The 21,868-nt window shown below is 40.2% G+C and overlaps 1 protein-coding gene across 1 annotated transcript; it reads left to right on the top strand.

Annotated features, from left to right (window-relative positions):
- Nucleotides 1-1,814: 1,814 nt before the first annotated feature.
- Sun3 (Sad1 and UNC84 domain containing 3) lies at nucleotides 1,815-21,571 on the top strand. Its single transcript, XM_042695087.1, has 10 exons — nucleotides 1,815-1,951; nucleotides 4,598-4,659; nucleotides 7,215-7,318; nucleotides 9,732-9,772; nucleotides 10,330-10,501; nucleotides 11,827-11,911; nucleotides 14,154-14,269; nucleotides 16,529-16,696; nucleotides 18,347-18,439; nucleotides 21,276-21,571. Exons 1-10 carry the CDS (start codon nucleotides 1,830-1,832, stop codon nucleotides 21,393-21,395), a joined length of 1,083 nt encoding a protein of 360 aa, XP_042551021.1. The 5' UTR covers nucleotides 1,815-1,829; the 3' UTR covers nucleotides 21,396-21,571.
- The last annotated feature ends 297 nt before the right edge of the window (nucleotides 21,572-21,868 follow it).

Here is a 21,868-nt window from a genome sequence, read left to right as displayed (position 1 = left end):
GTCCACTGTATGTAGTAAGTCGCTTTCCTCTTCCTGATTTCAAAATTCTCTTTTCGTATTTTGAAAATTTGATGATAATATGTCTCTGTGCAATCTCTGTGGAGTTTATCTTAATTGATGGCTTTTAATCTTCTGAGTCTAAAGACCACACACATACATGGGAGGTTTTCAGTTATTATTTCTTTAAATAATATAAATTTAAATAATTCTTTAAAAATTATTTCTTTAAATTTCTTCCTCTTTTTTAAAAGAACTTCCATAATGTAGTAATGTATATATTTGTTCAATCATTCTGTGGGGTCTTACAGGTCCTGTATGCTTTCTTCACACTTTTTTTTTGTTATCTTTTTCTCTTCTGACTAGCTTTAAAGGACATGTCTTTGAGTTCATTGACTCTTTTGTATTCACATTTGCAATTTCAGTGCATCAAGTTGGAGTGCTCTGTAGCAATCTGGCAATGTATTCTTTTAGTCAAAGATTTATGATTAGTCCATTTTCCACTGGAATTTTACAGCTTTCTACCTGAATCCTATCCAAAAGGTACTTTTTTCCATGGTGTCTACCTAATTACTGTTTCTGGAATAGGGGAGGATTGGACCTTCTATTCAGCTGTCTTTCTAATGGTCCTCTAAATGCTTCATCCTTTAAAACAGATCAAAGTAAGATGCCATTAAGTGCTGAAATAAAATAATCACCAATTTTACACCCCAAACAACCTAGTTCTTCCTTCAATCTAGCCATTCTGTTTTTAGGTGTGCATCTAGGAACAACCTTTAAAGTGCATAAAAATATTCATTGGATATTATTGTATTGCAGAAAGATTATGCTCAGTACATAGCTATAGAAAATAGGAAAAGGGATTTGTATAGATGTAAATATGCAATACATGAAATATATAATATATATGATATAGTATTATATTACATATATTATATTGCATATGTTTATAACACTAATAGTTTACATATGTAATATATTATATATGTATGTAATATATAATAAAACACCATAGAGCAGGTAAAATGAGCATATTAGGTTATCTTGATAGATATGTCAAAATAGTAGCATATCACATATTTAAAGCAGTGAAAGTATTACACTTAATACATATATATGCAGTAAAATATTTTTTAATAGATGGGAGTGAAATGTATCAATTTTCTGGTTGTAGTTTTCTAAGAAAAAAAGGGAGATGTGACTGGGCAGTATTGGGGTTCTTCCAAAAGAAATATAAATATATACATATATATGTATATAGCCAGTCCTGGGGCTTGAACTCAGGACCTGAGCACTGTCCTCAAGCTTCTTTTGCTTCTGTTTGAGCCACAGTGTTACTTCCAGCTTTTTCTGTGATTGTGGTACTGAGGAATTGAACCTAGGGCTTCATGCATGCTAGGCAAGCCTCTACCACTAAGCCACATTCCCAGCCCCCCAAAAGAATATTGCTGATGCTTTATTAGTTTTTTCCAAAATAGCATTGAAGCAAGCACACAGAACAAGTATCCAGATTTTCTATAACAAAGCAGCAGACACATAGGGGGACCTTCAGGTTGGTATAAAATAAGGTACAATGGAAGGGAGATGAGAGCTGGATCTGTGTTCAGCACCAGCTGGGCCTGGTGGCAGATCTGCCATTATGAAGTGTCACACAGAATGATGTAATAGAAGGCCCAGAGGCTTTTCAGAATCTTCTTACTCTGATTCTCCCTCTTGCAGGAGAAACACTCATGAAATAAGACACAAATAAAAATTGTTATGTGTAGCTTCAAGTCTTCCATGAAATAGGGAAAGAGCATTTCCACTAGCTCTTTGCTCCTTGGTCAGGGGAAATGAGTGGAAGACCAAAGCCGAGGATGGGTACGCGTTTTTTCCCAAGCTGCTCAGAAGAACCCAGCAGCACTTCCAGTATTGATGACTTGCTGTCAGAGAGAGAACTCCCTGATGCGAATGGGTATGGTTTTCTGAAACAGTTTGGTTACACAGATCATATCTTTCACGACTGCTGTCTGCAAAATAACTCGTTCCTTTGTTGTTTTGAAAAAACATTTCCAACCATTTCTCTCTGGTGCTTTCTTTTCAATTACAGTACTTCCTATGGCATACCATTCTCTTTCTGTGTCAATGACATTTAGATTAATTACAGGGGATTGGGGAGAGAGTATAAAAAAGAAACCCTAACTTTATAGACCATGATAATGACAATTTGCATTGTGAATGTTAAATGTGATTGTGACTTTAAGTATCATTATCTCATAATACTGTGAAATTTGTGAAATTTATGTAATCACTTAATCTCAATAAAAATTATTAAAGAAACCCTGCCTTTTGTTTTTGTTTTTGTTTGTGCTGGTACTAGGGCTTGAACTCAGGGTCTGAGCATTGTGTTTTGTTTTATGTTAGTACTAGGGCTTCAATTTGGGGCCTGAATGCTATCCCTTAGCTTTTTCATTCAAGGCTGGCACTCTACCACTTGATCCACATCCCCTTTTTCCAGCTTTTTTGTTGATTAAGTGGAGTCTCTCATATTTTCCTTCCCCAGGCTAGCTTCAAAATCTTCAGGTCTTATCCTCCTGGGTTGCTAAGATTATAGATATGAGCCACCAGTGCCCAGTTACCATCCCTCTTAAAAAGCAGTATTGAAACCTGAGAGATTACTCAAGTTTTCTTCAAAGTACCAGCTGATGCACTTTGATGAGTGGAGCTTGATAATAGACTTCAGACTCTATTGTATTACACACTTGTATGTATTACACACTTGTTTGGAATAGTAGAAACAATTTCATAAATGGATACATATTTTGAGCTAATAACTATGTTTCCTTTGACAAAATGTTACCTGAAAGCCGACAGGGCCAAATGGCCACTTAGCTGGGTCAATCAAAGTTACTGTCCATCCAAGTTGACCACTAGAATATAATAACACAAGAGAGATGGGTGACGACAATGTTGTCAGACACTTTGTACCCATATGCTCTTTTGTAGAATGAGAACTTCTTTGTACAACTATTTAAAGATGATAAAAAAAATTAAAAAAAGAAAATAACACAGCCATTTCAATAGTACCAATGAAGCACTTGTATAGACACAAAAATATCAAGAAAAATTAAGAGATTTCTATAGATTCGTCAGGACAGGAAGAACAGCATCTGAACAAAAATCAATCGGGCTCACCTTAAATGGCCAAGTCCTGAGGCTGGGTGAAGGCCTAGGAGGGTTTTTTCGGGGGGAGGTGGTTGGAAAGGAAAGAGATAATGAGAGAGAGGGAGAGACAGACAGAAACAGAAACAGATACAGAGAGTGAGACAGAGGCAGAAACAAACCTTTTGTAGTTATAGTGATGTAATCACGAATCATCTTCATTTAATTCAGCCCATAAGAGAGGCCATATCTAGGTGCTGGTGTCTTACCCCTGTAATCCTAGCTACTCAGGAGGCTGAGATCTGCTAATTACAATTTGAATCCAGTCTGGGCAGAAAAGTATATGAAACTACTATTTCCAGTTAAAAAACAAACACAAAATATCTCCCCCAAAAAATCAAAACAAAACAAAAAAACAGAAATGGAGGTGTGTTCCAAGTAGTAGAGTACCAGCCTAAGTCAGAACTTGGATAGGCCATGAGTTCAAGGCTCAGTACCAGCATACATATACAAAAAAGAGTCTGTAATACTTCTACCTGAGGTTCTTTAGACAGTGAACCCTCCACCACTCTCCATGTGACCAGTACTATTTAAATGGAATTTGGTTTGAAGCAGAAAGTGGGTTGGGAAAAGTCCACTCTGCTGCAGCAATGACCTGTTATTCTGGCTGGTGGTCATCAAGGTTGATTTATGGAGGGTGCATAAGCTATTGAAAGGTTCAATATGAGGTCATTGAAGTTTCCCTGTGGTGTTAAGCTGTAGTTTTTCAACATCCCTTTGCCATTACAATTTGAGCCATCATGAAGAGAGTTAAATCCATACATCTAGCCAATTAAGTTATGAATATTCATGTAATTAATCTCTTTTCTAATGGTTATGCATAATTTCATTTTAATTTTTAATTATTATTTGTGCCCCTCACTCTTGCTTAGATTTTTCATTCAAGGCTAGTGCTCTGCCACATGAGCCATACCTCACTTGTGTTTTGCTAGTTAATTGGAGATAGAGTCTCATCGATTTTTCTGCCTGGGCTGGCTTCAAACTGAGATCCTCAAATCTCAGCCTCCTAAGTAGCTAGGATTATAACATGAGCCACAAGCACCTGGTTTTGTCATAGTTCTTCAGCTTGATACTTAATTTCTACCAAAACGAAAACTTTTTTTTTCCTTTTGCTCAATCTATATTTGAAACTTCCAGATTATGTATTTTTGTTTTCTTCTTGCAAGCATTTAAACAATATAAATTAGACATAAAGAACTTCAGAGTTCTCTCTCTGTACAAACATGAAAACTTTTCTCTTAATTTCAAAAATTAAGTGAATTTATAGACTTAACCTAGAATAATCAAGAGCAAGAATAAACAAGTTTGTGGACTTGTGTGCAATAATTAAGTCCAAGTTAAAGGTTAATAGTAATGGATTACCATGTTAAATTATTTTTTATGGCTTTTGCTTTTATAGGTTAGTGCGATCATGGAAGATTATCCTAACTCTCGCATTTACATTGACTTTTCTTCTCGTTGGTAAGTTTTCCCACTAATCATAAGAAAGCTTTCAACACAATGCCTCCAGTTGAGGGAAGGGGGTCTACAGAAAGCAGAAACATGGAGTTGCATATTCTTGAAGTATTTTCATCACTTATCTGTCATAAAATTAATATGAGCTTTCTGTAGAAAAATTTAAAAGTGCTCCTTTCTCTGAATTTTACATTGAAATCACAAAAGTTGTAGTCAACTTAAGAAGAATCCCTAACAGATCACATTTTACTTTGTATAAATTTGAGTGGCTCAGATAGGGAGATTTTGACAACCAAAACCTTTTCTTAATAGTTGAACCCAGGACCTCATGTTTTCTGGGCCTAATGCTCTCCTACTTGAGCCATGCCTTCATTCTCCTTTGCCATTGGTTTTCTCTTATTTTCTGTTCTGTTTTGTTTTTGTTTTCCACTGGTTATTTTCAAGGTAAGGCCCCACTTTATGCCTTGACCAGCCTGGACTGCGATCTTCCTACTTATGTTTCCTTGTGTCACTGGAAATGACAGGCCAGTACCACTGTGCCCAGCCATTGATTGAGATGGAATCTTATAAACTTCTTTATTATCCACACTGATCTTTAATCACCATTCCTTAATCTCTACTTTCCAAGTAGCTAGAAATAAAGGCATGAGCCAGTGTACCCACTCAAAACTGCACCTCATCACATGGTCCCAAAGACACCACTGTGTAATGTCCTGTTTGTGACTTCTGACCTGTCTTTATGACATGTGCTTGCATTTCCTAGTTTCCACTTTAGTGACTTGCTCAGGAAGACCCAGCATTGACAGTAGATCTGTTTGTGTTCAGGACTTTTTTTTTTAATTTTGCCAGTCCTGGGTCTTGAACTCAAGGCCTAGGCACTGTCCTTGAGCTTCTTTTGCTGAAGGCTAGTGCTTACCACTTGAGCTATGGCTCCACTTCTGGCTCTTTTGGTAATTTATTGAAGATAAGAGTCTCATGGACTTTCCTGCTCAGGCTGTCTCTGAACTGCAATCCTCAGATCTCAGCCTCCTGAATAGGTAGAATTATAGACATAAGCCACTGGCATCTGATAATTAGACCTCAATTTCCTTTGACATCTATTAGTCACCTTTACATTCCTGTAAAAAAAAATCCTGAGAGAATCAACAGAAAGAGTTTATTTCAGGGCTCCGGGTTTAAAAGATTTCACTCTAATCATTTAGTCCATTGCTTTTGTGTTTTCTCTCTCTCTAGAGGACATGCACGTTACCCCAGGCATAGGCTAAATCACTTGGTGATGACCCACAGGTCTCTTAGCCTTGGCTTGGCTTTCTTCTTTCTGTTCCTCTAACTAAAAATAGTCCCTTCTTCAAGTTCATGGATCCTTTCAGCTCAAATCTGCTGTTGAACAGTTTCAGACTTGTAAAACAATGGATCCTGTAAGTCTTTTTCTGTTTGTCTTTGAATAGAGGACTGCCCTTAAGTGTCTTACTTCCACCATCTTCATCTTCCATGATGTCACCAAAGGAATGTCATCTGCCTCCACATAAAGTATTTTATAAATATTTACCAAAAAAAAAGAATTTTTCTTTGTTTTGCAACTTCTCAAGGCTTTAGAATGTGAGTATGAGTTACATAACAAAGCCTTTGCTGGATCAAGCTACTGTGTCATACCTTGGGCAGGGTAATTTATAAACAACAGGAATTCTTTACTCCTAATTCTGGAAACTAGAAGTCTAAGATCAAGGCAGATTCACTTTCTGGGGAGAGTTTGATCTCTGCCCAGATAGCACCAATTTGCTGCATATTTACAAAGTGGAAGGAAAGCAAGGCAACTCCTTTCAATATCTTTTCTAAGGGCAATTAGTCCCACTTATGGAGATGGAGACTTTGGGACCTAATTATATATACCCCAATAACTTCTTCCAACATTGGGTATGAGATCCCAATATATTAATTATGGGAGATACTAACATTCCATCCACAGCAACACTGTTCAGGGGAGGATCTCATATGACTGCTTCTGACAGAATATTTTTCAGAAAGTATTGACAGAATAGAAAAAACACTTTTGAAAATTAAGAAGTTGACTTTAGTTAGGTTCCCATAATCCTAGATACTCAGGAGGCTGAGATCTGAGGTTTGTGGATTGAAGGCAACCTCAGCAGATAGATTCTCAAGACTCTAATCTCCAATTAAACAGCAAAATAGGGCTGTAGCTCAAGTGGTAAAGCATCAGCCTTGAGCAAAAAAGCCAAGTAAGAGCTCCTAGCTGGCATTTTACCACATGAGCCATAGCACCATTTCCAGCATTTTGCTGGTTAACTGGAGACAAGAGTCTCACAGACTCTTCTGCTCTTGCTGGCTTCAAACTGCGATCCTCAGATCTCAGTTTCCCGAAAAGCTTGGATTATAAGGGTAATCCTAGTTCATTGCTTTATTTTTATATTTTCTGACAATCAATCTATTTGGGCAATGTTCTCATTAGCTCAACTTCTCCCTATATTCTCCCTCCCATGACAGAACCTTTTCCTCTTTCCAGATAATCTTTTTAATCAGCTTTGGCTTTTTTTGTTTGACAGGATTTAGACATCATGAATGGCTTAAAGAAACAGAGTTTCCTCAAAAATCCAAACAATTATATGCCATAATTGCAGAATACAGTTCACGGCTGCATCATTACCAGGTGATATTTTGCTGAATTATAGTTCCAACTCATTCCTGTGAAGTTTAGTATATGATCTCAGTAGTATTTTATCTTTGTCTTGTGTTGAGAATATCTAAATAGAAATAACTATGGGCAGAAGTTATTTTAAAATGTGATCATTCAAAGTTCTATAAACATTCTCCATAGTCTCTGATCCCCAGAAGAAACTCCAGCAAAAGGAAACCTGCAAATGTATATTTATACTGCCACTCTACTCAGTATAATGCTCTTCTTCACCCCAAAGCCAGTTAGATCTCGCCCCTGAGACTGAAGCTACCACTTAATATCCCCCTATGGCCCACCTAACATTCCAGACTAAGCCTTGTCCATTTCATGCTAGGTCTCTGGAAGTTAGAGGCAGAGGGAGAAGGAATAGTGGCCAAGGTCACCATGCCTCCAAAGGAAGGAGGGACAAACAAATGGACTAGATTGCACACATGCATTGACTTTTCAACACTCAGTGGCTTCATTCTTGGATCTGATTGGCTGCATAATACTTCATGCCATTTTCCCAAGGGCCTCTGAAAATGTCTGCTTCTCTGAACATCCAGAAATTGCTTCATTCCAAAATCTCTTGCCACATGGAGTCCCTAAAGGGTGGAGGCTGCACAAATATGTTCCCTGCAGCATCCCAGGCCAGTAAGGAACATCCCCCCTGGTTGATCCCTGGAATCACTCCAACTCCTAAAGACACCAATGGCCACATAGACTGGGAGCCTGTCAGCCTACAATATTATCTGTCCTAGGCCCTAACAAGAAAGGTAGTTCTCTTCTGACATCACATCCCAATCCACTTAAAGATTAGGAAGGTGAACCAGAGTGACTTGTGCAGCAGCCTGGGGCTGGCTGCCCACCTGCAACAGGTAGAAGCTGAAATCTAAACCCAGACTTGGCTGAGTTCACTCCCTACTATGTCCTGAGAACAACATCATATCGTCTCACACACAGCTTAGCCTCAGTGGCCATAGATGATCACAATGAAGAGTTTAAGCCCAAAGACTTCAAATTACTTGCTCCAGCATTTAATGGATTTACATCTAAAATCCTATATTAAGCAGCAAACTTAATTTATTCAGCCAGATGTATAGACTACAACCAGTATTCTCTTCTAATATTCACTTTGAAGTTATTTAAAAATGAGATATTTTCATGAGTTTTGCTGAGGGGAAAAAAGTTAATGGATTGCATCTCACTGAGTTAGTCAATGGTAGCTCACTCCTGTGATGCTTGCTACTCAGCAAATTGAGATCTGAGGATCAAGGAAGCCAGGCTAGGCAGACAAACAAGAGGCACACATCTCTCATTATCAAGCAAAAAGTTAGAAGTGGATGTGTGGCTTGCTCAAGTGGCACAGCCTTGAGCAAAAAGCTAAGGGAGGGGCTGGGAAGGTGGCTCAGTGGTAGAGCGCTTGCCTTGCATGCCTCAGGCCCTGGGTTCGATTCCTCAGCACCATAGAAGCAAAAAGAAAAAAGCCGGAAGTGGTGCTATGGCTCAAGTGGTAGAGCGCTAGCCTTGAGCTGAAGAGCTGAGGGACAGCGCCCAGGCCCTACGACCGGACCCAAAAATAAAAATTTAAAAAAAAAAAAAAAGCTAAGGGAGAGTGAGTGCAAGGCCCTATGTACCAGCACAAAAAAATTAAATAAAAAGACATTAAATTGCTCAGCAGGAGAAAAGATACAGGAGATTTTTCTCCTGCATTTCATCCTGTTTCCGTTATAAAATTAGTACACATCAGACATCAGCTTCTGTAAAATACCCTGTACACTGTTCTGTTTGGGGCAGAGTAAGCTGATAGAAGCTGACATTTTTGTTTGTTTATTGTGCCAGAATCCTGGGGCTTGAACTCAGGGCCTGGGCACTATCTCTGAGTTTTTTTACTCAAAGCAAATGCTCTACCACTTGAGCCACACCTCCACTTCCAGCTTATGCTGGTTAATTGGAGGTAAGAGTCTCAGGGACCTTCCTGGCTGGCTTCGACTGTGATCCTCAGATCTCAGCTTTCTGAGTAGCTAGGATTACCTGGCATAATTAGGCTCTTGAGATGAAATCAACCTGACTCACTGTCCTTCTCACTAGTTTTTTCCCTTCTTTGATTCCTTCAGCCTCAGACTCTGGAGGCGGCCATCTTAGCACTTGCTTTGAATGTCCCACTCTATTTAAAAAAATCAAGGAGCCTCGTTAGCGCAGTAGGTAGTGCGTCAGTCAGTTTCATAAAAAGATCAGGGGTCACCTCTATTTTTCCAGGTATGGTGGTGTAAGTCCCCTGAAGAAGGTATTCCTGTATCTCATGGTGTATATCAATTTCGTGATTTCAAAAGAATGACAACTCAATCTGAATAGGCAGCATTCAGAATGATTTTATCTCTTTCAATTTCCCTCCCCCCCCTCCCAGGCCAGATTTCGTATGCCTAAGGAGCAACTGGAGCTTTTAAAGTAAGTGAGATTTTCTGCTGTGTATCACCCTATAGTATGGTCAAACATGCTGAAATGGTTTGATAAAACTATAAAACCCAAGTGGTTTCTCTAGAGTAGAGTTGACTGCTCTTTTGTGTCACTTATGGTCCATTTTCTCTTGTCCTCCTTAAAAATGCAAATCTGCTTACAATAGCACATATAGCTGGGCATGGTAGTATGTACCTATAATCCCAGCACTGGTGATGTTAAGGCAGGAGATCATAACTTTGAGGATTAGTTAGCAAGTGCCCGGCTATATATAAGATTCTGTCTCAAAGATTAAATTAATTAATGAATTACTTAATTAAGTAAAATAGCAGAGATATGTATACACACATGTATGTGTGTACGTGTGTGTGTGTGTGTGTGTGTGTGTATTATGTATTCACCCCAGTTAAGACAAGTTAGAACCAGCTCTGTGTTCCTTTGCTTCTCTTCTTTGGCCATAATGGCATTTACTGTCTTTCCTTTATTCTTTGTTTTGAAATGCACATAAACCAGATACTTTCTTTTATCTTGTGATTCTCCATGAACAGGAAGGAAAGCCAGACTTTGGAGAACAATTTCCGTGAAATTCTGTCTTTAATTGAACAAATTGATGTTCTGAAGGCATTGCTTAGAGATATGAAGGATAGCTCACAGAATTATAGCTGGGCTAGTGCTGGAGATGGCTTACAAGAACAGGACAGCCCTGAAGTGCTGGATGAGGCAAGTGGGCAGGCTGTGGGAGGTGGGATGGCATGGGGATGGGGTGGCCTTGTGTGCCAGTCCCATTCTTTTGTCTGTGTGCAAAACGGAGTCCTCACTGCTGAGTGGCTCCAGACTTCTTTGAAATGCTTCCTTTCTTTCACTGGAGCTTGCCCTGGAGACTCACTCCTTCTTCAGACTGTGCCACAGAGATGACTCTGCATCCCCAAAGGACTTACTTTCCACAAAAGGTATAGTGCTTCTGTCCTCAGCTTCGGCACCAGCCATGGAAGAGGAGTTTTAGGTTGTGGAGTGGGTTTTTCAGGGTAGAGAAAAGCAAGGACCATGCATTAGGCTAAACTCACATTCATGAAGAATCTTTTTCTCCAAGGGCCATTTGGATACTTATCATTTGATGGCCATTATCAGTATAGCTGGGCACCAGTGGCTCACACCTGTAATCTTAACTACTCAGAAGGTGAGATCTGAGAATCACAGTTCAAAGCCAGCCTGGACAAGAAACTCCAAGAAACTTATCTCTAAATAACTATCAAAAAGCTGGAAATGGGGCTGTGGCTCAAAGTGGTAGAATACTAGCCTTGAGTACAAAAGCTCAGGGACAGCACCCAGGCCCTGAGTTCTAGCACCAGGACTGGCACACACACACACACACACACACACACACACACACACACACACTTATCAATATAGGCAGACAGCCCCAGGAAACCATATAAAAAGCACATGCAGTTTGAAGACTGCAGTTCAAAGCCAGTCTAGGCAGAAACGTCTGCCTCTTATCTCCTACTATCCGGCATAAAGCTAGAAGTGAAAGTATGCCTCAACTGGTAGAGTACCAGCCATGAGCAAAAAAGCTAAGGAAGAGCAGGCAGCTCTGAATTCAAGCCTCGTTATCGCTATTCACACACAAAAAAGAACCTGATGTTATTTAAATAGATAAAAAACAACCTCTTCCCTTCGTTCCTTCTGCCCTCACTCCTTCCCTTTCTTTCTCTCTCCCTTCTTCCTCCCTCTTTTTCATGGTACTAGATGTTGAACTCAGGGCCTGTGTGCGCTCTGAGTAATCACTGTGGTGCAGTGGTTAGGGTTTTGGAAGAGGCAGCCAGGCCCACTGTGCGAGGCAGCTGGCAGAGATGCGGTTCCCTCCTGTGTTCCCACATACCAAACAGGCAGAGTAGCAAGTTAGGCATAGCAGGGGAAGCACTGAAACTGTTATTTTGCCAATTGCATTGGGCCTAAGTCCAAGTCAACAAAGCAAGTGGTCAAAAACCAAAGCAATGGTTAGAAAAATTGTTAACTGAAAACTGCTCTGGTAATTATTGCAGGAAATGTCAAACTTGGTACATTATGTACTTAAGAAGCTGAGAGAAGACCAAGTTCAGATGGCTGATTATGCCCTAAAGTCAGCTGGTGAGTATGGAGAAATGAAAAGATGACTGGCAAAACACATTTCAGAAAGAACACATCAAAGTGGATTACAATTTTTATTAGGAAAAGATGTTCCTTCGTAGGGTAGCCAGAGGAGCAAATCTATATGACAAAGAACTTAGACATGGTTGTTGATGCTGCTGCTGCTGCTGCTGCTGGTGGTGGTGGTGATGATGTGTGTGTGTAGGCCTGTTCTGGGACATGATCTCAGGGCCTGCGTGCTGTCCCTTAGTTTTGTCACTACCACCTGAGCCACACCTCCTGCTTTTTGCTGGTTAATTGGGAAGATAAGACTTTCCTGCCTGAGTTAGCTTCAAACTGCTATCCACAGATCTCAGCCTCCTGAGTAGCTAGGATTACAGGTGTGAGCCACCAGATAGAAATGGTTGTCTTGATTGATTTTTGAATACAAATTTCAGAGAAGACAAAATTTGCAACTTCAACATTGACTTAAATGACAGACAAAGAAAGCTGAGACACAGAATGAAGTTTGGGGAAGGCAGAAAATAGTTTAAGCATAGCAGACTTGACCACATTTTTTATTACATACAATAAATCTCACACATTATTAGTGATCAAATGGCAGGGTTTAAAGGCCACTTACTATTCTAAATATTTTCCAATTTAATTTAATTTTAATATTCAAATCACCCTGTCTTGGTCTACAAGCAAGATGTGTTTAATGAGCGGTGTGGAAGGAAAGAGGCAGGGAGGGTATGAAAGAGAATTTAGGGGAAAAAATGAACTAATTCCTTGACTATATAAAAATAAGCAAAGAAATTGACTATATCCTAAAACCCCTTTAAAAAGGAAATTCTAAGCTAGGGACCATGAGTTTCATCTGTAATCTTAGCTACTGAGGAGGCTGAGACATGAAAGATGGAAGTTCAAGGTAAGCAAGGCAGAAAAGTCTATAGGACTCTTATCTTCAATCAACCAGCAAAATGCCACATTGCAGGCATAACTCAACTGGTACAATGCCAGCTGTGAGCAAAACAGCCAGATGAGTTGGTGGCCCTGAGTTCAAGTTCTGATTCTGGCAAAAAAAAAAAAAAAAGCCAGGCACCAGTAGCTATAATCCTAGCTACTTAGGAGACAGAAAACTGAGAATCATAACTTGAAGCCAGCCCAGGCAGGAAAGACTGTGAGATTCTTATCTCTAATTAACCACTCAAAAACTGGAAATGGCACTGTGGGTCAAGGTGGGAGAGTGCTGTCCTTGAGCTCTGGCCCTGAGTTCAAGCCCCATAACCTACAAAAAAAAAGGAAGTTCTAGGGCTATGGCTATGGCTTTAGTGGTAGAGTATTTGTCTAAGCATACACAACACCCTGAATTTGATCTCAAGCACTGCATTTATAAGTAAAAACAAAAACAAATGTACTTACTGTCTTACCTGTATAACTGTAACCCCCCAGCTCATTACCTTTTCAATTAGTGTATATAGTTATATATTTCTAGATTTGTAAGTATAAAAATAAAATAGAAATCTCAAAGCTTAGATGTTTCATTGCTCTTTTTAGTTTTAATAAATAAACTAATTCATTTAGTGCCAGTACTAGGGCTTGAATTTACAAGCTTGAACTTTTTTTATTTTTTTTTGTGGCCAGTCCTGGGGCTTGACCTTAGGGCCTGGGCTCTGTCCCTGAGCCTCTCTGTGCTCAAGGCCAGCACTCTACCACTTGAACCACAGCACCACTTCCAGCTTTTTCTGTATATATGGTACTGAGGAATCGAACCCAGGGCTTCATGCATGCCAGGCAAGCACTCTACCACTAAGTCACATTCCCGGGTCCCACTTATACTCAAACTTGTCACTATACCACTAGAGCCACATCATATTTTCAAGTTGTTGCTCTTTAATTGGAGATGTTTATTAGCTTTGTCTGCCCGGGCTGTCTTCCAACCATAATCCTGAGAGCTCAGCCTTCTGAGTAGTTAGGATTATAGGTATGTGCCACTGACACCCTATCATTATTTAATTTCTTTGTCACGAATTGGTGCCAGAAATTTTGTGAAAATACACAAAGCAAACAGGACTTCCTCAAAATGATTACATTGCAGAAGAAATGAAATTTGACATACTTTTTCTACCTTTTTCTGAGTATGAATTTTACTTTGCTTTGTAAGTTTTCCCATAACAGGTTTTAAAAGTCATCATTAATTGCAAATGATATGTGTTGAACTGTGCTTGTTCTTTATTTTAAAAATATTTTGTAATTTTAGGAGCCTCTATCATTGAAGAAGGGACCTCAGAAAGTTACAAAAACAATAAGGCGAAACTGTATTGGCATGGGATAGGGTTCCTAAATTATGAGATGCCTCCTGATACCATTCTCCAGGTAATTGTGATTGATATTTTCTTTTTTTTTTTTTTTTGTCTTTTCTTTTTTGGTACTGGGGATCGAACCCAGGACGTTGCACTTGCTAGGCAAGCGCTTTGCCACTGAGCTACATCCCAGCCCATGATTGATATTTTCTAATTTAGTACTCGGCTATAATTGATCACGAAAATATGAATGTTTAAAATGGAGGCAATGTAAGAATATTCAAACTTGTTACCCAACCTGAGATCTCCTTACCTGACTTAATTATTGCACTGTACAAATTATTTGTGTTGGTACATATTGTCTATTAGTAGTTATAAGATGAGGTTTCAATCCAACATCTCAATTTGTGAGTACAATCCATCCTGACCAGTGTCACCCCTTTCATTCTGCTCCCTTATTTGGGATAGATACATCCCCTCAAGTCACTTGATTCATGTTCACATATGAACACTGAATAGCACCACTGCATTTGCCCATCCTTCCTTTCTCCATTCCTCTGCCTCCATTTCCCTTCAGTTCTACCCTCCTCAGACAAAACATGTTTTAGTTTCCTGGTATGCATTTTGTTAAACTGGACATTAATTGTTCAAAGGAGTTATACCATTGGAGTCTACCCCTGTGCCCTGTTGTATTCCATATTTTAGTCAACTTGTTTGTGTAGATATGCATATGGTCCTAAATACATTTTTGTATCAATTGTAATCAGTAAATCATGATTGATTCATTTATTATTATATATTCTTTAAAAATCAGCAAACTATGGGCTTGGAATGTGGCTTAGTGGTAGAGAGCTTGCCTGGTATGCATGAAGCCCCGGGGCTGGGAAGGTGGCTCAGTGGTAGAGCACTTGCCTTGCATGCTCGAGGCCCTGGGTTCGATTCCTCAGCACCACATAAGAAAAAAGCCGGAAGTGGTGCTGTATGGCTCAAGTGGTAGAGGGCTAGCCTTGAGCTGAAGAGCTGAGGGACAGCGCCCAGGCCCAGAGTTCAGGCCCCACGACCGGACCCAAAAAAAAAAAAAAACGTATGCATGAAGCCCTGGGTTCAAGTCCTCAGTACCACATAAATAGAAAAAGCTGGAAGTATCACTGTGGCTCAAGTGATAGAGCGCTAGCCTTAAGCAAAAAGTAGCTCAGGGATAGTGCTTAGACCCAGAGTTCAAGCCCAAGGACTGTCAAAAATCAAACAAACAAACAAACATCTATAAATTGTTTTCTGGCCTCTCTTTTCTATTAAAAATCTCAATCATCCATCAAGTAATTGTGAAAGTGCTTGTCCTATAAGTAGCAATACAAGCTGATTGCTATTAAGTCCAATTATAACAGAAGAAAGTTCCAAATAAGATTTCCATGTAACCTTTTAGTTCCATTGCAAAAGTAAGAGATATTTACAGATGGTAGAGCACATCCTATGATCTGTTGTCTGACATTGGTATTAAACTCAAAATTCGTAGCAGGCTGTATTTTAGATTTAGAAATCACAAACCTCATTTTTCTTTTAAACTACCAGGACCAATATTGCCATTATCATCATCCCCCCCAACCACTACCATTATCACTACCACCATTACTTACCACTGTCATCACCATGACAACCACTACCACTCATAACTACCAATACCACCACTATCATTACCATCACCATCATCACTACCACCACCATTATCACCACCACCATCACTACCATCACTGTAACAATCACTCTGCCACTACTACTACCACTACAACCACTACCACCAATCCCAACACCATCACTGCTACCACTATCAACTTTACAACCACCATCAGAACCACCAGAAGTACTGACACCACTACTGCTACCATCACTACCAGCACCGCCACTATCACCATAAAAACCATCATCATAACCACCAGCATGACTATAGCCATCATCACCACCATCACCATCACTACTAGTATCACCACCAACATAACTACCACATCACCACTGCCATAACCACAATCACAACTACCACACTCCCACTTCCATTAAGCCTTCACCAGCATAATCAGCGCAACCACCACCAGATCTTCTAGCTGCCTTCCAGCAGTCCACAGTCCAATAGAGCAAGGGCAGGACATCTGCTCATGTGATAAAGGACTCTGGTTGACAGAAGCATGAAGTTCTTGGAACAACCACTAAGCCTAGGAGTAGTTGGAAAATTTACCTACCTTTAACTATAGACATGGTAGAGATAGACAGTCAGTAGGAATTGATGTATGGGTGGGTTTATATACCCAGAGAAGAGATTAATTCCATGATTTCTTTGCAGCCAGATGTACACCCTGGAAAGTGCTGGGCTTTTGCAGGTTCCAAGGGTCATATCCTAATCAAGCTTGCCAGGAAGATTATACCAACAGCAGTTACCATGGAGCACATATCAGAGAAGGTGTCGCCCTCAGGAAACATCTCCAGTGCACCCAAGGAGTTTTCAGTCTATGTGAGAAGCCATCTACATGTCATTCAGAGTGGCTAGAAATTAGGAGCTAGACTCTCAGCTTGATTGTACAGCTAACTAGTTGGGCTTTTGTTGAGAGAGGTGAGCAGGGTGCCAGTGGCTCACATCTGTAATCCTAACAACTAAGGATGCTGAGATCTGAGGATTTCAGTTGGAAGCCAGCTTAGAAAGGAAAACCCATGAGACAATCATCTCCAGGGCTGGGAATGTGGCTTGATGGTAGAGTGCTTGCCTAGCATGCATGAAGCCCTGGGTTCTTCAGTACCACATAAACAGAAAAATCCAGAAGTGGCACTATGGCCACTAGTGGCCACTAGTAGAGTGCTAGTCTTGAGCAAAAAAGCTTAGGGACAGTGCCCAGGCCCTGAGTTCAAGCCCCTGAGTTCAAGCCCCAGGACTGGCAAAAACAAATACAAACAAACAAAAGTCATCTCCAATTCAATAACAAGAAAATAAAAGCTGGAAGTGGAGGTGTGGCTCAAGTGGTAGAGTGCTAGCCTTCAGCAAAAAAAAAAAAAAAAAAAAAAAAAGCTCAGGGACAGCATCCAAGCCCGGAGTTCAAGGCCCAGGATAAGAGAGCAAGGGAGAGAGGGAGTGAAGGGGAGAGAAGAGAGAGAGGAAAGAAAGCAGAGAGAGAAAGCAGAGAGAGGGAAGGAAAATTAGAAAGGGAGAGGGGAGACAGAAAGGGGGAGGGAGAAATGGATGAGGTGATTCATATGGTCTAATTTTAGCTTTTTTTTACTTATACACACACAGCTGAAAAGTTAGATATTTCCATAGACTTTGTAACAGACTGTCCCACCTATTCCCATCTGCAATTCTTCTTAAGCTTCCAAATTCAATGACTTGAGCTATTGCTTTAGGGGTTTGCCTCCAGAGTCCTTTAAACACTCTTCCTTGGTTCTTCAGTCTGGGTTATTATCTGATGATATCCTCCAATAGGATGAAGGATTCTTCTATCTTCTCAATAGCTTTGGATGTTACTGAAAAAAATAGGGTTATGTAGATGTAATTCATATCATCTTTAGCCCATCAATTCGAGATTCACGTTGATGTGGTTTTTAGTATCTATGACCTCACTCACCTTTGCAATATCTTTACTCTTCCCCAAATAAATCCACAGCTCTTCAGCAGTGCCTTCTTTTTTCTTCCACCACACCTCCAGGCCCTGGCAATCACTACCTCCCTTTACAGATATTCTGAACATTTTATGTAAACATGTAAGATATAGTCTTTCATGAATTTTGTGTGTGCCAGTACTGGGGCTTGAACTCAGGCCTATCTAAGGCAATCCCTTAGATTTTTTTCACTGAAGACTGCTATTCTAACACTTGAACCACAGATTCACTTCTTAGCCTTTTGGTGGTTAGTTAGAGGGCAGAGTCTCACAAACTCTCCTGCTCAGGCTGGCTTTGAACCACTCTCTTCAGATCTCAGTCTCTTGAGTTGCTTGGATTATAGGCATGAGCCACAGGTTTCTTTTATATCCCATCTTTTCAAGGTTCATCCTAGCACCTTGTCCCTCAGAGATACACAAAATGTCTGGGGAATTATTGCTACTTGAACCACAACACCCGCAAGTTTTAACCTTTCATTTATTACAACCTTCATCTCCATCTGCTTTCTTTTCAGGGCATCACAAAAAAATGTGACGGAGAAGAAATTTTCCTAGGACAATTTGCATATAACAAGACAGAAAACACTGTTCAAACATTTGAACTCCAGGTAACCAGTACCCTGGGAAATAAGTCTGGCTCTATTGCTAAGAGGGATTTCCTGGGTTGGTTGCATGTGAGGTGGTGTGTGAGATTAATTAGGACACATGTTTGTGCTAAGCAAGCCTCAAGAAAACCTCAGTTCTGTGGAATTTATTGCAAAAGATGGACAATTGCAAACGCTGTTTCTCAGTTAAACCCATCTGCTATACATTGTTTCTCGGTCCTCTTCCTCCATCTCAGTACTGGGTTCAAGCCCAGCTCTCTGCACATGCAAGGAGAGTGCTCTACCACTGAACTACATCACTAGACCCTCCTCCTTTTATTATTATTATTATTATTATTATTTTGGTTATGGGGCTTGAACTCTGGGCCGGGGCGCTGTCCCTGCACTCTTTAGCTCAAGGAGAGGCTCTACTGCTTGAGCCACAGCGCCACTTCCGGTTTTCTGAGTGGTTTATTGGAGATGAGTTTCTTGGATTTTCCTGCCTCCTGGGTAGGTAGGATTACAGGCGTGAGCCACCGGCGCCCGGCAATCCTTTATTATTTTTGAGGTTTGGACTCAAAGCCTTGTGCTTGGACAGCAGGTACTCTCCCACTTGAGCCAGGCCTCTTGCCCTTCTTGGTTATAGTTACTATCATGCTTACAAAGTTCTTTCTAGGGCCTTGAATTATAGGGTTTCATCCTTTTCCGTGGGCTAACCTGGAACTCAATCCTCCTATATATAACTGTGTGTGTGTGTGTGTGTGTGTGTGTGTGTGTATACCTCCCATGTAGCTAGGATGGCAGTCATCTCAATTCTCAATCTCTTCCTTTGATACTAGTAAGTGTGATAGACACTGTCTCATGTTCCTTGGGTAAAGGGGTTAAAGATGCTGCTACAATGTGGGTAGAGGAAGAGAAATATTTACTTCCACATACTATGAATGCAAGTATGAGAAAATCTGGGTGCTAGTGGCTCACACCTGTAAGCTACTCAGGAGGCTGGAATCTGAGGATTGCGGTTAGAAGCCAGCTTAGGCAGAAAAAGTCCAAGAGACTCTTAACTCCAATGAACTACTCAAAAGCCAAACATAAATAACTATGACTCAAGTGGTACAGCACTAGTCTTGAGCAAAAGAGCCTTGAGCAAAAGAGCAAAAGACAGTGCCCAGGCCTAGAGAGTTCAAGTCTCAATACTGGTATATGCCTCCTCCCCACACACATACCAAAAAGAAAAATATAGAAAAAGAAAAAAGAACTTTCCTGGGGCTTGAACTGAGGGGCCTTGCTCTTTCTCAGTGTTCTTGCTCACAACTGATTTTCTGTAACTTGAACAGCACATGCCTATAAATCTAGCTACTGAGGAGTCTGAGACCTAGAAGATCATGATTCAAAGTTAGCCAGGGCAGAAAAGCCTGTAAGATTTGAACCATTAATTTTTAATCTTCCTGAAAGCTACTTAGTTGTGTGAAATACATCTTCATCATCTCTAATTAGCCACAGGAGGGGAGTGAAGGAAGGTAAAAACCTGAACAAGTATTTGTCACTCCTAGGTTTATATTGAGGGAAAAAACACAAAAAACATTGGTTCATTGTGTGTGTGTGTGTGTGTGTGTGTGTGTGTGTGTGTGTGTGCTTGCATATATGTCCCAGAATTGGGCTTGAACTTAGGGCCTTGCACTTTCATTTGTATTTTTCATTCAAGGAATGCAATACTACCATCCAAGCCAAACTTCCACTTCCAACTCTTTTGGGGTTAACTGAAGACAAATCTTATAGTCAGGCACTGGTGGTTCATTCTGTAATCCCAGCTACTCAGGAGTCTTGAGATCTGAGGATGATACTCTGAAGCCAGCCTCCAATTAATTGCCAATTAACTGGCAAAAAGTTGGAAGTGGAACTGTGGCTCAAGTGGCAGAGTGCCAGCTTTAAGATTTAAAGGCTAAGTTAGAATGTGAGGCCCTGAGTTCAAGCCCCAATCCTGGTGTACACACACACACACACACACACACACACACACACACACACACACACACACACACACACACACACACACACACAGAGATAGATTTTCCTGCCTGGGCTGGCTTCAAATTGTGATCCTTCATGTCTTTGCCTCCTATGATTACAGACCTGAGCCACCAGCTCCTGGCTGGGCCATTTTATATAAGGGATGTGAGCATCTGTGGATTTTGGTAACAGCCAGAGGGGGACCAAAAGCCCTCCTCCTGGGCAGATACAAGGCATGTTGTCAGAGTAATTGATACAGTTGTGGAGTTTCACCTTTGATTGTATATCTGTATTCATTTAGACTCACATATTTGTTAGGGGGTTGTTTATTATTTGTTTATTATTTATTATTTGTTTGATATAGGGTTTCACTATGTAGTGGAGATTAGCCTTGAACTTAAGCAATCCTCCTGTCTCAGCCTTTCCAGAGCTGAGGCTAGAGATATATACCACTATACTTGGTTCATGTATTTGTTTATAAAGTTGGCTTCATAGATATGCTTTTTTATTTAAATTACCTTTAAGTAAATGTACAGAGGAGTTTCGATTTAACATGTTGGTCTTTAAGTAAATGTACAGAGGAGTTTCGATTTAACATGTTGGTTCAAGAATAGATATGCTTTTCATACAGCAAACTTTCTCCCCCTTTCTCTGTCACAGCCAGCAAACAGCACTGAAGCATGCATATCCAGACCCCATATTATCTTTCTCCCTCTCTGTTCATGAACTCTTTCCTTCTCTAGTGGCTTGTTTTCTCATTCACTAGAAAATACTTGTAGTATGTCAGCATTCATTGGAATTGTTGGTGGTGAATTTCTCCATAAGGAATTTAATTTCTTTTCTTTATTTTCAGCATGAAGCTCCTGAATCTTTACTATGTGTGAAACTCAAGATCCTTAGCAACTGGGGACATCCAAAGTATACTTGTTTGTACCGGTTCAGGGTCCATGGACTCCCCAGTGAAGAGACATAGAGGAGTACAGTGGGTGGTGACAATGCAGCCAGAATATTCCAGGATTCTTATTCCCTTAGGTCAGGTTGAATCCCTGAGAATCAAAAATCGGAGTTGAAAAAATGTCTCAAAGCAGTTCCTACTTGCTAATAAAAAGTGAACAAATTTTACTAATAAAAACACACAAGTAAGTTCAACATCCTTGTGGTAGTTTAATTTGTGAGAATACATTATGCTGTAGTTAGAACAATGAGGTGATTGTGTGTGTGTGTAAAAGACACACACACACACACACACACACAGAGAAACAGAGACAAAGAGAGACAAAGAGAGTACTGGGGCTTGAACTTAAGACTTGGCATTCTGCCTTTAGTTTTTTCACTTAAAACTGGAATTCTACCTCTTGAGACACACTTCTATTTCCAACTTTTTGTTATGAATTGGAGATGACAGTCTCTTGGATTTGTCTGCCTGGGCTGGCTTCAAACTGAGAT

This window comes from Dipodomys spectabilis, unplaced genomic scaffold (genome assembly GCF_019054845.1).
Source record: "Dipodomys spectabilis isolate Male_0828 unplaced genomic scaffold, ASM1905484v1 ptg000178l, whole genome shotgun sequence".
NCBI lineage: Eukaryota > Metazoa > Chordata > Mammalia > Rodentia > Heteromyidae > Dipodomys > Dipodomys spectabilis.
Note: the sequence above shows the minus strand (reverse complement) of the source record. Positions and strands in the feature narration are given on the sequence as shown.